General features: G+C 42.2%; 1 protein-coding gene across 3 annotated transcripts in view; it reads left to right on the top strand.

The window, feature by feature from the left end:
• The first annotated feature begins 264 nt into the window (after positions 1-264).
• c31h11orf54 (chromosome 31 C11orf54 homolog) overlaps positions 265-14,701 on the top strand; it is a 30,590-nt gene continuing 16,153 nt past the window's right edge. For all 3 annotated transcript variants that reach the window (XM_060848290.1, XM_060848292.1, XM_060848289.1), the window contains exons 1-4: positions 265-347; positions 2,127-2,225; positions 4,285-4,358; positions 12,487-12,588. In XM_060848290.1, coding sequence (XP_060704273.1) covers positions 287-347; positions 2,127-2,225; positions 4,285-4,358; positions 12,487-12,588 — 336 coding nt within the window. In that variant the 5' untranslated portion in view covers positions 265-286. The remainder of the gene's footprint in view (positions 348-2,126; positions 2,226-4,284; positions 4,359-12,486; positions 12,589-14,701) is intronic.

The raw sequence follows: 14,701 nt of genomic DNA on the forward strand, positions 1-14,701 counted from the left end.
ATACACTAACTCTGTCTGCACTTGTAACCAAGTAGAACACGTGTTACAAATGGTAACAAATTGATACAAATATGTTCAGTGCGATCTCCTTTCCAAAGAGTCTATCCCTCTTGCTGAGGGACTACCACCTTCTGGCGATGGGCTCGGAGTGAAGTTTTTTTTATTGCAGACTGGACAGGATTGGCTCCCAGTTTTAACCAGATCCTGAAAAATAAGTAACCACAGTCTGAATAAACCTCACTCCGCATTCGCTGGGAAGCTTCATAGTCGGACAGGATCGAGTGCAATGGCTGCAAGGATTGAGAAGTCTGCCTTTCACGTCCCAACTTTGCAGGAGCTTTGCCAAGGTAAAGCACTGGGATGTTTCACAGCGATTATCTGCACTGTTTGCAATTGGGGTGGGAATCCCATTTACAATGTAGATGGAATACCATCCCGAATGGTGACCGTGGTTCTGAGCGCGTTGCACGGAGCGGTCTAGGGACCATTAAAGCACAAATGTTATGCTGTCCTGCTGTTGAGAATAAAATATTTATTCATCAGTTCCCTTTGAGGGGATTGAGGAAATTGCTTTGTTCAACTTTAAATGCAAACAGACTGATCTTGGAGGCGAGATTTAAGCTTGAACATGTGACATTTTTGCAAAACAAATTTCTAACTCATGTGAACTGCACTGCCACCATTTACCGCTGGGACAAGTTAAATTTGATTCCTTATGATAAACTCCTCCTAGAAGCTGCAATTGTAAATAACTGGCTGTGCCAAAACCCGAAGCTATGGAAATCTACAGCATAGAAAAAGGCTTTTCTGACCATCGAGTTTACCCTAGTCAAAACACACCCAACCTACACCCCGATGTCTCTTTGTTCGGTGACACTCCCCAGGGCCCTACCATTAACTGCATACTTCTAATAACTGAAACTGTCCAGCCCAGGCAGTGTCTTGGTGAATCTCCTCCGCATTCAAGTTATCCAATTTAAAGCAAAATTAGATTAGATTACTTACAGTGTGGAAACAGGCCCTTCGGCCCAACAAGTTCACACCGACCTGCTGAAGCGCAACACACCCATACCCCTACATTTACCCCTTACCTAACACTACTGACAATTTAGCATAGCCAATTCACCTGACCCGCACATCTTTGGACTGTGGGAGGAAACCGGAGCACCCGGAGGAAACCCACGCAGACACGGGGAGAACGTGCAAACTCCACACAGTCGCCTGAGTCGGGAATTGAACCCGGGTCTCAGGCGCTGTGATGCTGCAATTCTGAAATAAAAAATACAAAGTGTTGAAGAAAGTCAGCAACGCTTTAATGATTTTGGGCTCTTAGTGTTAACTCTGTGTCAGCATCCAAGATACTGCCAGATCTGTTGAGTTTTTCCAGCACTAATTGTTTCTACTGCTGAAGATACTCAACTGACAAATGTGTTGGAACAGCGTCAAGTGTAAGAATGCTAATTTTGATTAAATCTGAAAGTAGTCAGTCTAGTGATTAATGAGTGGCTCAACAAATGTATCAAATAATAATTGAGGCCAGGAATGTTTGTGCTTGAACTACTGGTGTATGTTGCGATGGGACATACACAAGGTAATCATCATGTTGGCAGAGGCTGGACAGCAGTGAGTTCTGTAGTGATGCCCCATGCAGTTAGCCAGCATGAAAATAAAGAGGAGCAGATTTAGTACTGAGTTGAGGAGGAACTTCTTTACACAAAGGGTTATGGTGGGTGAGTGGGTAATTGGAGCTAACTTCACAAAGAGATCAGCCATGATCTTATTGAATGGTGGAGCAGCTCCAGGGGCCATATGGCCTACTCTTGCTCCTTATGTTCTTATTCTACACTTTGTCTTAAGATAGACACTAGCTACTCAAGCAAATAAAGATACTATGGTAACTTTGGAAACTCCAGTCCCCACGAACTCACATTTCCAGCAAGAGGAAAGAATGGGGCTATTTGTCAAGTGAACAAAAAAATATTGTGAGGTGATTATTGTATTTGACAAACATAATGGGTGCTTGACAGGATCAGGCTGACATTGCTGAGTGCAAAATGACAATATTATTTTCTGCTATACTGCAAAAAACAATTTGAGGTAAAATAAGTCTGTTGTTTTCCTTTCAGTGTTGCAGGAAGGACTGAAGAAAAACTTTGCAAATGTTCAGGTGTCAGTGGTGGACTGCCCAGACCTCACACAGGAACCATTCACTTTTGCTGCTGCAGGTTAAGTATTGCTCCAGTTACCAAAGCTTTTTAAAATCGATGATACTTTATACAATCCTTAAGTTTAAATGTAGGATGTACATAGCAAAGCATCAATGAGCCCCTTCCTTCCTCTTGGTGGGAAGGCAAGTGGCGAGAACAACATGGAGTCTGCTGAGGGATGTAGACAGGTTCAGTGTGTGGGGGATAAACCTGGCAGATAGATATAATGTGAGGTCATAACTTTATTAGGACCAATAGAAGAGCTGAATATTATTCAAATGAGAAAGACTGCAGAAAGCCACAGAACAAAGGGATTTGGGAATTCTTGTCCATGAATCACAAAGTACAAACATCCAAGTTCAGCAAGTAATGGGGAAGGCAAATGGAATGTTGATCATGGTTTCAAAGCAAATGGAGTATAAAAGTAGGGAGGTTTTGCTAAAACTTGCCAAGGCACTAGTCAGACCACAGCTGGAATACTGTGAAGTTTTAGGCACCTAATTTAACGCAAGATATCCTGACATTAAGGCAGTCCAGAGAAGGTTCACGAGGGTGATAACAGAAGGAACTGTGTTTATGAGGAGAGGTTGAGTAGATTGGACCTGTAATCTTTGAGGTATAGAAATCTACCGTATTGCAACATACAAGATTCTTAGAATACTTGACAGGGTAAATGTGGAATGGTTTGTTCCCCTCTTTGGAAACGTCTAGGACCACAGAGCATAATCTCAGAATAAGGGGGTCATAAAGTTCAGATACAGGTGAGGAGGAATTACTTCTCAGAGGGTTATGAATATGGGACATTCTTTACTGTAGAGGGCTGTTGAGACTGGATCATTAAATACATTCAAGGCTGAGGTAGATAGATTTTCAATCGTTTGGGGAATCCAGGGTTTATGGGGAAAAGTCAGGAAAGTGGAGTTAAGGACTATCAGACCAGCCAGGATCCCATTGAAAGGAGCAGGCAACTCTTTGTGCTGAACGGCCTATTTCTGTTACTTATGCTCTTCTGATGAGATTAAAAAGATACAATTGTGTGTGTTACTTGGATAGTAAATCTAACCTGAAAGAACTCTGTGAAGAATTAAAAATTAAAATAGAGAAAAATGGATGCAATAAAACAAACTATTAGGTACAAAATTCTCTATCTTAACAGTTATCAATCTGTGTATAATGAATGGATGATGAGATTTTGTTAAAATAACGAACAGAAGAGTTCCACCAGAATGAGTTAGCATTTTTTCTAAATTGTGCATGTCTGGTCACCATGACAATCATTATATTTATCTTTATTTACAACAGGATACCAAACTGTCAGAGTTAATTGCCTATAGAAATGCATTTGTGAAAACACTGAAAACTTACAGATTTTTCCTAAATCTGTCCTAATTTCCTTCTACATTTAACTTTTTTGTTCCCAGAACCTGGTTTGTAAAATAGTACAATCTGTGGCTAGTTCCAGATACACTGTTAAAATTAAGGTATGTCTTTGCCAGTCTGCCTTGAAGCCTGGTTGATTAGTCCTTGCTTGAATTTGATCTGACAAACACAGTCTTTACAGAGGAAGGGCTGAGCAGACATTGTCAGCCACGTTTGCAATTTGACTTTTATTCTGCTAGCTGAGCGTTCTTGTTTTAACATGCAACTACTTTATGTCTTTTTTATAGTTGAAATGGTATTGCATTCTTATGTTTCTCAAATTAATACACTGCTGACTCAGTTTAAAAAAAAGAACTTTGAATCAATACACTTTGCTCTGTTGATTAGTTTGAAAACTGGCTGGCTGTTCCAGTACATGTTAATCATTGCATGTTATGCACGTTATACACATTTTAAGCGCTATTGCAACTGAAGTGTGGTGCCAGGAAGAATTGGTGTTAATGGCGGAGCAGGAGGTGAAGCTTATTGCAGTGTCAAAGACATGGAGAATTGTGAGGGGCAAAACTGACAGAAAAAATCACATTGTACTTACAATAGTATGTTCCTTCACCAGTTCAGTTCATTTCGAGCTTCTAAACAAAGTATGATAAATTGTGTTTCTCAATGCATTAAATTGTGTGTCATTTTTTTTAAACAGGGATATGTGGGAAACCTCGAATAGCAGATGTGGGAGGAGTTGATTATCTTCTACCACTTCCGCAAACTGAGAAGGTGAGAAGGGTCCTTTTGATAAGTCTTGTTGGGGTTTGACGTAGAGTCATAGAGTCTCTGGTAACTGTCATGACCGGAGTGGCCTCTTTGTGGTCATGAACTAAGGATATCAGGAAGCTTATGTGTAGCTCCTTTAAGTTTGACTGATTTAATTTAGAAATAATCAACACAGACCCAACTGTTGCTAAAAGCTGTTTAAGCAGAAAATTAAAAATCACACAACACCAGGTTATAGTCCAACAGGTTTAATTGGAAGCATTGGCTTTCGGAACACTGTTCCATCATCAGGTGGTTGTTGAAGGAGCATGATGAAGGAGCAGCGTTCCAAAAGCAACTGCTTCCAATTACACCTGTTGGACTATAACCTGGTAATGTGATTTTTAACTTTGTCCACACCAGTCCAAAACCAGCATCTCCAAATCATAAGTAGAAAATGATAGTTGTTACATAATGTGCAGTTACAAAGATTTAAAATAAATGAGGGTCAAATCTACATATGAGGATAAAAATGAGACCAGTTTCTACTATTATTGCACACCAAATTATGTTTAATGGCGGTGACCAGAGTCTCGCTCAGTGGCTGGAGCATTGGTCAGAGCCCCATGTTGTCTTTTTTCAAAAGACCCTTTTGGATGGTGTCATTCAGGCATTTAACTGGGCAGTGGCAGGATCTTGGCCAGTCAGAGATTAGCAGCTTTGCATTGGTTAGCACCATCACTGGGAAAGGTGATGGCTGCTGGCAGCAATGCGGCATGGTGGCTCAGTGATTAGCACTGCTGCCTCACGGCATCAGGAACCTGAGTTCAATTCCAGTCTCGGGTGACTGTCTGTGTGGAGTTTCTGTTCTCCCTATGGGTTTCCTCTGGGTGCTCCAATTTCCTCCCACAATCCAAAGATGTGCAGGTTAGGTGGATTAACCATGCTAAATTGCCCATAGTGTCCAGGGATGTATTGGTTAGGAGGATGAGCCATTAGAAATGCAGGGCTATAGGGATGGGGTTGGGTGGGTTGTTCTTCAGAGAGTGAGTTTGGACTCAGTGGACTGAATGGCTTGCTCCCGCATGGTAGGGCTTCTGTTCTACTCTAATGCACCCATCTAAGGACCCAGTCTCAACTGAGTGATATCTGGGGAGGGAGCAGCTCAGCAGCAAGGAATATGGGCAGGTGGGTGGTGGTGGAGAGGAATGGTGTGAGTTGTGGGATTGAGTTCAAATAATACAAAATCAGTGAGTGCTGAAAATCACCTCCTTTATTCAGCAACCACAAGTGGCACAAGTTTGAGCGGTTGTAGAATCCCGAAATACAGTTCTTACGTGAGGCCCTCAATACACCATTCCTACTTATGATTAGATTCCCTACAGTGTGGAAACAGGCCTTTCGGCCCAACCAGTCCACACCGGGGCAAAGAGTAACCCAGACCCATTTCCCTCTGACTAATGCACCTAATACTACGGGCAATTTAGCATGGCCAATTCATCTGACCTGCACATCTTTGGATTGTGGGAGGAAACCAGACATATATTAAAATTCCATAAGTATGGTGTTACATTTTCTTTTGATCTTTGGTATATTAAGATTTGAGGGCCCTGTGTATTGGAAGACTGGTGTCTGTCCGGTCTGCTTCCATAATTAAGAGGTGTTAGTCCTTTTGTCTTTTAAGTTAGTAAATGTTAGTAAAAAATACTAGGCCTAAATGCTCTAAGTAAGTTAGAAATTGTACCTGCACTTAATAAAAGAATAAAGGATATTAAACGGATTACTGCGGCTGGGTTGTGAGACTTGTTTACTATCTGCTGGTGTGAGTTTCATTTCTTTTGTGCAATTTCACTTAAGCGCTGTTTTGACAATTGGTTTCTTAAAGGGATAATGGCCCAGTTAAAAGGTATTTAACAAGTACATACTAATTGGGGAAACTGGTATTCTGTAACGCAAAGGACAGCAAGAGGCAAGGCCCAGAAAACAGCCAGACACCACTCAAATGATTACTGGCTGCAACTATGCGAAAGCATTCATTTGTCACAGGCAACATCTGTGGAGAGTTCAAGGGGGATCAAGAAAACCATCAATCCAACCCAGAGCAAGATAGCACCACTAAAAACGATAACAAGCAAGACCATCAAAGACAAAGGCAAGCAGGTGGAGAGATGGAGCATTATTCTGAACTCTACTCCAGAGAAAATAGCATCTTGGACAGCGTGCCAGACACTGCCTGTCATGGGGGAACTGGATGCATTGCTGACTGCCAAAGGGGACCGAGCAGTACTGCAAGACATGAGAGACTGCAGCATTGTCACCGAATACAGAACCGCCTCGATTATCCGAACAAGATGGGTGGGGAGTGTTTTGTTTGGATAACTGATTTGTTTGTAGACAAAGGAAGCCATATTGAGCTTACATAAAAAAAATTTAGAGTTTTGATTTCATTCAGTCGACAAAATGTGTACAAACACTGGATATTGCTCAAAAATTCATGATATTTTACAAATAAAATCAGTTTTTGTGTAAATAAAATTCATTGAGGTGGAGGTCGGTTATTATTTTTTGAAGAAAATATCCAATCGCTGTTGCTTGAGGTGCTTGTGTTTTGTTGTTTTTGCCAATGATAACATTTGACGAAGACGCATCAACTTAGCAGCATCGACTTCATCTTGTGCTTCGTACCACTCCATGAAAAGTTGCAAACTGTCGATAGTTTCATTAATGGGGACTGGAGGAGGTGTTGCTATCTGATTTTCCTTATCATCGGTACTTTCCTGTTGATCCTCCGTGATTACGTTGATAATCTGATCATTGCTGAGTGACTCTGTTCCAATTTCGTTGTCACAGTTTACCCAAGCATTGACCTCAGCCTCCCTTGAATCTCCCAATCCCAGCTGTCTGCGGTTCTCGGTGATTTCAGTGGTTACCCTTTGATCTAGATGGGTGTCCTCTTCATGTCACAGCTACCAACACGGAAGCCATTTTACCAACACTCCATGATTGTTGATGACTTGATGCGATCCCAAGATTCAGCGATGATGAACAAAGCATCCTTGACTGTGAATGACTTGATAATTTGCAGCAATCCTTTGTCTGCATTATCTCCATCAATGACAGCACACAACAAGTTACGGCAATGATATTTCTTCATTATTGTGTTGACCCTATTATCGAGCGGCTGTAGCTTTGAAGTGGTGTTTGGTAGTAAACACAAACACTTGACTGCTCTGTCTGGTGTTTGTAATTGGCAGTCTTTTGTTACTGTGTGACCCTGTGTTGTCAGCAAGCAGAAGGACATGTTGCTCGAGTCCAACACTTGCTAAATGCAATCTGACGGCATGTACAAATTCTTCCTGAAACCAGGATGAAAAAAATGGATATGTAATCCATACCTTGTTTTGTGACTTGTACTTCACGGGAAACGAGTTCTTGTCACAGTTCTTGAAGCAATATGAATTAGAATAATGCCAATGCAGACAAACGGTAATTTGAGTGCCAGTGGCATTGACACAAGGGAAAATTGTAGTGCAACCCTTCTGCAATTTATGTCCCGATACTTGCTTTTCCTCGGTGGACTCGAGTTTTGTCTGGCAATGCGTGCCAAAGCGATCCACGTTCATCCGCATTGTCAAGTTGTGCAAGTTCATAATTTTCTTCACGGATGACGGATTGCAGTTTCTATCTGAGTTCTTACACGGTACTCTCCAAGAATGCCGTGACGATCTTTGAAGCGCTGTAACCAGCCCGTCGATATGCTGTGATCGGACTCTTGTTCTGCTTCACTGGCTTGAATTCATTCATGGAAACAGGCAGCTTTTTCTTGTACCATCAGTCAGATGTGGGAATCCCCTTTTCACACTGCTATGAAAACAGAGGGTGGTGGTGGAAGGTTGTTTTTCAAACTGGAGGCCTGTGACCAGTGGAGTGCCACAAGGATCGGTGCTGGGTCCACTACTTTTCATCATTGACATAAATGATTTAGATGTGAGCATAAGAGGTACAGTTAAAAAGTTTGCAAATGACACCAAAATTTGAGGCATAAGGGACAGCGAAGAAGGTTACCTCAGAGTACAATGGGATCTTGATCAGATGGGCCAATGGGTTGAGAAGTGGCAGATGGAGTTTAACTTAGATAAATGTGAGGTGCTGCATTTTGGGAAAGCAAATCTTAGCAGGATTTATATACGTAATGGTAAGGTCCTCGGGGTGTTACTGAACAAAGAAACCCTGGAGTGCAGGTTCATAGCTCCTTGAAAGTAGAGTTGCAGGCAGATAGGATAGTAAAGGAGGCGTTTGGTATGCTTTCCTTTATTGGTCAGAGTATTAGGAGGTCATGTTGTAGCTGTACAGGACATTGGTTAGGCCACTTTTGGAATGTTGCGTACAATTTTGGCCTCCTTCCTATTCGAAAGATGCTGTGAAACTTGAAAGGATTCAGAGAAGATTTACAAGGATGTTGCCAAGGTTGGAGGATTTGAGCTATAGAGAAAGAGGTTGAATAGGCTGGAGCTGTTTTCCCTGGAGAGTCGGAGGCTGAGGGGTGACCTTACAGAGGTTTATAAAATCGTGAGGGGCATGGATAGGATGGATAGACAAAGTCTTTTCCCTGGGATGGGGGAGTCAAGAACTAGAGGGTATAGGTTTAGGGTGAGAGGGGAAAGATAGATATAAAAGAGACCTAAGGGGGCAATCTTTTCACACAGAGGGTGGTACGTGTGTGGAATGAGCTGCCAGAGGATGTGGTGGAGGCTGGTACAATTGCAACATTTAAGAGGCATTTGGATGGGTATATGAATAGGAAGGGTTTGGAGGGATATGGGCCAGGTGCTGGCAAGTGGGACTAGATTGGATTGGGGTATCTGGTCGGCATGGACGGGTTGGACTGAAGGGTCTGTTTCCATGCTGTACATCTCTATGACTGAGATCAGACTAGAGAATTGTAAACAAAAGACGTGATCATCGCACTAGTGTTGGTAACACCTGTTTGATGTAACCTTGAGATCTTGTTCGGATAATCCAGAATTCGGATAATTGATGTTCAGGTAATCAAGGTTGTTTGGTATAAGATACGACTATAACAATTGCAGGGAAATCTCTTTCTGAGCATCATTGGGAAGGTCTTCACCCGCGTCCTCCTGAACAGACAGCAGAAAATCATCAAAATGGTATATCCCGAGACTCGGTGTGGTTTCAGGTCAGAACACTCCACAATTGACATGATCTTCTCCCGTTGACAGCTATAAGAGAAATACAGATAGCAAAGACAAACACTGTATGTCACCTTCGTTGACCTCATGAAGGCCTTCGACCTTGTGAACAGAGACGCTTTATTCAAAATCCTTGCCAGGATTGGTTGTCCCCCAAGGCTCCTCAGGATAGTTCAGTCATTCCACACAGACATGAAGGATGTTTTCAGTTTGACGGATCTTCTTCAGAGGCATTCAAAATTTGCAGTGGTGTAAAGAAGGGCTGTGAGATTGCCCCCACCCTGTTTGGCATCTTCTTCGCGGTCATGCTGAAGCACACCTTTGGAACATCAACTGATGGTATCTAGCTCCACACCAGGTCGGACGGGAGGCTGTTCAGTCTGTCTCGGCTGAGGGCGAAAACCAAGGTTCATGAAGTACTCATCAGGGAAATGTTGTTTTCAGATGATGCGGCACTGGCAACACACTTAGAAGAGCAATTGCAACACCTCATTGACAGCTTTTCAACAGCCTGCCAGGACTTCAGGCATCCCAGACATCAAGTGGACTGACCGGGTCACCAATAATGAGGTGCTGGTCCACGCCCAGACATCCAGCCTCTTCACCCTGCTCCAACATTGCCGTCTCCACTGGCTGGGCCAGGTACACTGCATGTCAGACGGGAGAATCCCGAAAGACCTGATGTATGGGGAACTGGCAAGAGAGCACAAGTGCGGCCCCATCTTCATTTCAAAGATGTCTTCAAGAGACCCATGAAGCCACTGAACGTGAATGTGGAGAGGTGGGAAGACATTACAAGTGGTTGCCCTGACTGGAGGCTGGAATTACACAGGTGTGGAAAGAGAAGAACAGAAGCTGAGATTTGCTGGAGGAAAGTGCATCCGCCAATAAAACAGCACCAAGACAACACCGGAGGACAGCCCCTTCAAGTGCAGTCGCTGCAGCTGAGACTGCCATTCCCGTGTGGGCCTGTACAGCTACAACAGATACTGCTCACCCAATAAAGATTGAAGCAAGACTCTCCAAGTGCAGATCCATGGTCTTGCAATAAGGTCTGAGGGAGTGTTGCTGGACAGAGACTTTGGAGTGCAGGTTCATAGCTCCTTGAAAGTAGAGTTGCAGGTAGATAGGATAGTGAAGAAGGTATTTGGTATGCTTTCCTTTATTACTCAGAGTATTGAGTACAGGATTTGGGAGGTCATGTTGTGGCTGTACAGGACATTGGTTAGGCCACTGTTGGAATATTGTGTGCGATTCTGTTCTTCCTATCGGAAAGATGTTGTGAAACTTGAATGGGTTCAGAGAAGATTTACGAGGATGTTGCCAGGCTTGGAGGATTTGAGCTGTAGGGAGAGGCTGAACAGGCTGGGGCTGTTTTCCCTGGAGTGTCAGAGGCTGAGGGTAACCTTATAGAATTATGAGGGGCATGAATAGGATAAATAGACCAAGTCTTTTCCCTGGGGTGGAGGAGTCCAGAACTAGAGGGCAAAGATTTATGGTGAGAGGGGAAAGATATAAAACAGACCTAAGGGGCAACTTTTTTACGCAGAGGGTGGTACATGTATGGAATGAGCTGCCAGAGGAAATGGTGGAGGCTGGTACAATTGCAACATTTAAAAGGCATCTGGATGGGTATATGAATAGGAAGGGTTTGGAGGGATATGGGCCGGGTGCTGGCAGGTGGGACTAGATTGAGTTGAGATATCTGATCTGCATGGACAAGTTGGACTGAAGGTTCAGTGCTGTACATCTCTACGACTCTATGACTATGACTACCAGATGCCACCTAATCTATTCAGGTCCATGGACTTATTTTGTGGAGACCTGATGGGGTTCGTATTGTTCTGTACACAACACCTATTCAGAGGTAGCAAGGGCTGATAAGGTGTGAAAATGCAGTAACGAGGTTGAAGAAGTTGTTTTCATTAGAAAGGATTATTTTGAATTTGGTGTAACTTATAACAGTAAAATATTCGACAGAACTGTGGTTTTATGAATGAATGAATGAAACCATGTTACAGTAGGGAGTTATGAATGAATGAAACGGGAACACAGTGTTTGCTTGTGAGTGTGTTAATAAAGGAATCATGAATGAATAAACATGAAGCATTTGTGAGTGGGGTTCATGAAGGAACCTAGAATACAATACCTCACATGGCTTCCACTGGAGCACAGCCTATCTGCCCCGCCCTGACACTTGACCCCTTTATCAGGGAGATGCCCAGTCCACTTTTCCACCTGCCCGCCCTCTGTTAACTCTGTTTTCTCTGCACAGATGCTGCCAGATCAGCTGCATTTCTCCAGCACTTTCTGCATTTGTTTCAGTCCCCAACATCTGCAGTTTGTTTTATTTTTGCCTTCATATAACACTTTTAACACAGCAAAATGCATCAAACGGCAACAGTGGTAAATTTTAAATTGGCCTCCATGTACTCAGTGTTAACTTGATAGTTCAGTCCAGTTACACACTGTGCTGGCTTTTGAAATTTGTCAGTTTTCGGAAAGAAAAATCAGAATACATTAATTTGATTCATGTCGTTGTGCAGTGAATAGGGGATACAGGAAAACCAAATGAATTGATTGTAACTCACTTTGGGCTAATAGCCTTGTCACTGTAGATATTAATTAACTTTTTACGCATTAGATTCAATAATTCTTTCATTTCTCCCTCCCCCGCGCCACCCCATATTTCCATATATCAATTTAACTAGTTCAAAGTAAGAGAAGATCAATAAAAAAAATTCCAATTTCAAATAAAGCCAGTTTTTATATTGCTGAATTTGAGATAATATTCTTGAGATGATCTTAAAGAAACATGAAGCATTGTTTCATATGGAATAATGTTCCTGATATTATGCACCGTGTTCCTTCTGTTAGCAAATATACATCAAGAGGTTTGTTTTAACACAAAGGGACATGTATATTTTTATTTCCCGTTACAGATCTATAATCTCAATGTCATTGCTAACCAAGTGGAATTGCCTGGCGGTTTTATCCTTGGAGCTGGAGCAGCATCATTTAAAGCTATGGGTGTGAATGCAGAGGTACAAATTATAAATGTCCTTTATCAGAAGGATAACCATTTATTGTGATCTTATAAGTTAGGTGACAATTGCAAATACTTCAGTATAATTTAGTTCCATATTATGTTTGAAAATGACACACCGAAGTTCAAACAAAAATCGTAAAGTTAAAGAAAGGCAGTTAGATAGGTGCAAGGGTAGAAGCTAAAATAAACTGTGGGAAACATTCAACATTTTGGGAAACATTCAATATTTTGGACAAAAGTATGTTCCATGAGAGAAAGCTAAATAGGAACAAAGAAGTAAAGCTAAAGGGAACCAGTGCGATGTCACGCAAAACATGAATCTGCCTACAGAAGGCCGACATGATAACGCATGGAAGATTGGCTAACGGACACAAAGCAGAGAGTGGGGATAAATTGGACGTTTTCAAATTGGCAGGCTATAGCTAATGGAGGGTTGCAAAAATCAGTCTCAATTATTTGGGTGAGGAGACTGAGAGTAGGTGGGAATGTAAGCTTTGATAAGGACCTGAAGACACTGCAACAAGATATAGACAGGTTAAGTGAGTGGCAAGTAAGGTGTCGAGTACAATTTACTGCAAGGAAGTGTGAGGTCATTCACTGTAGTAAAAAGAATAAAAACTTATTTTTTTAAGACTCTAAGGTAAAGAAGCTATATTAGGCCATTCGACCCATCAGGTCTGCTCTGCCATTCGATCATGGCTGATATGTTTCTCAACCCCATTCTCTTGCCTGCTCCTGTGACCTCTTAAGAACTACTCAAGAACCCATCTACCTCTGTCTCAAATACCTTCAATGACTTAGCTTCTACAGTGAGACTGTGGCAGTGACTTGCACACTTTAATCACCCTCAGACACAAGAAGTCCCTCCTCATCTCAGTTCGAAAGGGTAGCTCCTTCACACTTGACGATGTGTCCTCAGGTGATAGTCTTTCTACTAGTGGAGACACCTTCTCCATGTCCAACCTATCTAGTTCTCTCAGTATTCTGTGAGTTTCAATGAGATTTGCCTGTCATCCTAAACTCCATCGAATACAGACCCAGAGTCCTCGACCTTTCCTTATACGACAAGTCCTTCATCCCCAGGATCATTCTTGTGAAACTGCTCTGGATCCTCTCCAAAATAAGCACGGCCTTCATTAGATACGGGGCCCAAAATCATCACAGTATTCCATATGAGGTCTCACAAGAGCTATATACAGCTTCAGGAGTACATCTCTGTTCTTGTATTCTCACCCTCTTGAAATGTTAAATGTTAATTGCCAGCCGAACTGGTATGTTAACTTTAAGAGAATCCCGAACTAGGACCTCTAAGTCCCTTCGTGCTTCAGATGTCTGAAGCCGTACCCTGTTTAGAAAATAGTCTACACCTCAATCTTTCACATGTATTCCATCTACCACTTTGCTCATTCTCATAGCCTGTCCAAGTCCTTCTGCAGCTCCTTGCCTTCTCAACACTATCTGTCCCTTCACTTACCTTTGTGCCTTCGGCAAATGTAGCATAGCAATGATGCCCTTGGTTCTTCCATCCACTTTGTTAATGTATTACATGAATAGTTGTCCTGACACTGAACCCTGCAGAACTCCACTAGTCGCTGGTTGACATCCTAACAAAGACCTCTTTCTCCTCAGTCTCTGTTTTCTGTCAGTCGGCCAATCCCCTATCCATGCCGGTACCTTGCTACTAACACCCATGAGCTCTTATTTAGCACCCTCCTGTGTCGCTCCTTTTCAGAGGTATTCTTGATATCCAAATCGATGACTTCCTCTGGCTCTCTTTTGTCTAACTTGCTCACTACCACATCAAAGAATTAAGTAGCATAAATCTTTTAAATGTTGACATTTGAAGAGATTTACATACTGATACAGGGAATACGAAAGGTTATGATGCTTGCCTTTTTGCAAAGGGAGCCCCCTTAAGAATAAGATTGCTCTGCAATTGTGGTCTAAGGTGTGTGATTTATATGTACTAATACAATTTATTTTAGAGTTTGGATTTTTAATTAATGGCATGATGGTTTTGGTCTGTGGTTGTGAAGGAATTTAATGATTAAATTGTCAGGCTTTGCGGAGTCATTTTTCTTTAGAAACATATGACAGAGACATTTCTT

This window comes from Hemiscyllium ocellatum, chromosome 31 (assembly GCF_020745735.1).
Source record: "Hemiscyllium ocellatum isolate sHemOce1 chromosome 31, sHemOce1.pat.X.cur, whole genome shotgun sequence".
NCBI classification, from domain to species: Eukaryota; Metazoa; Chordata; class Chondrichthyes; order Orectolobiformes; family Hemiscylliidae; genus Hemiscyllium; species Hemiscyllium ocellatum.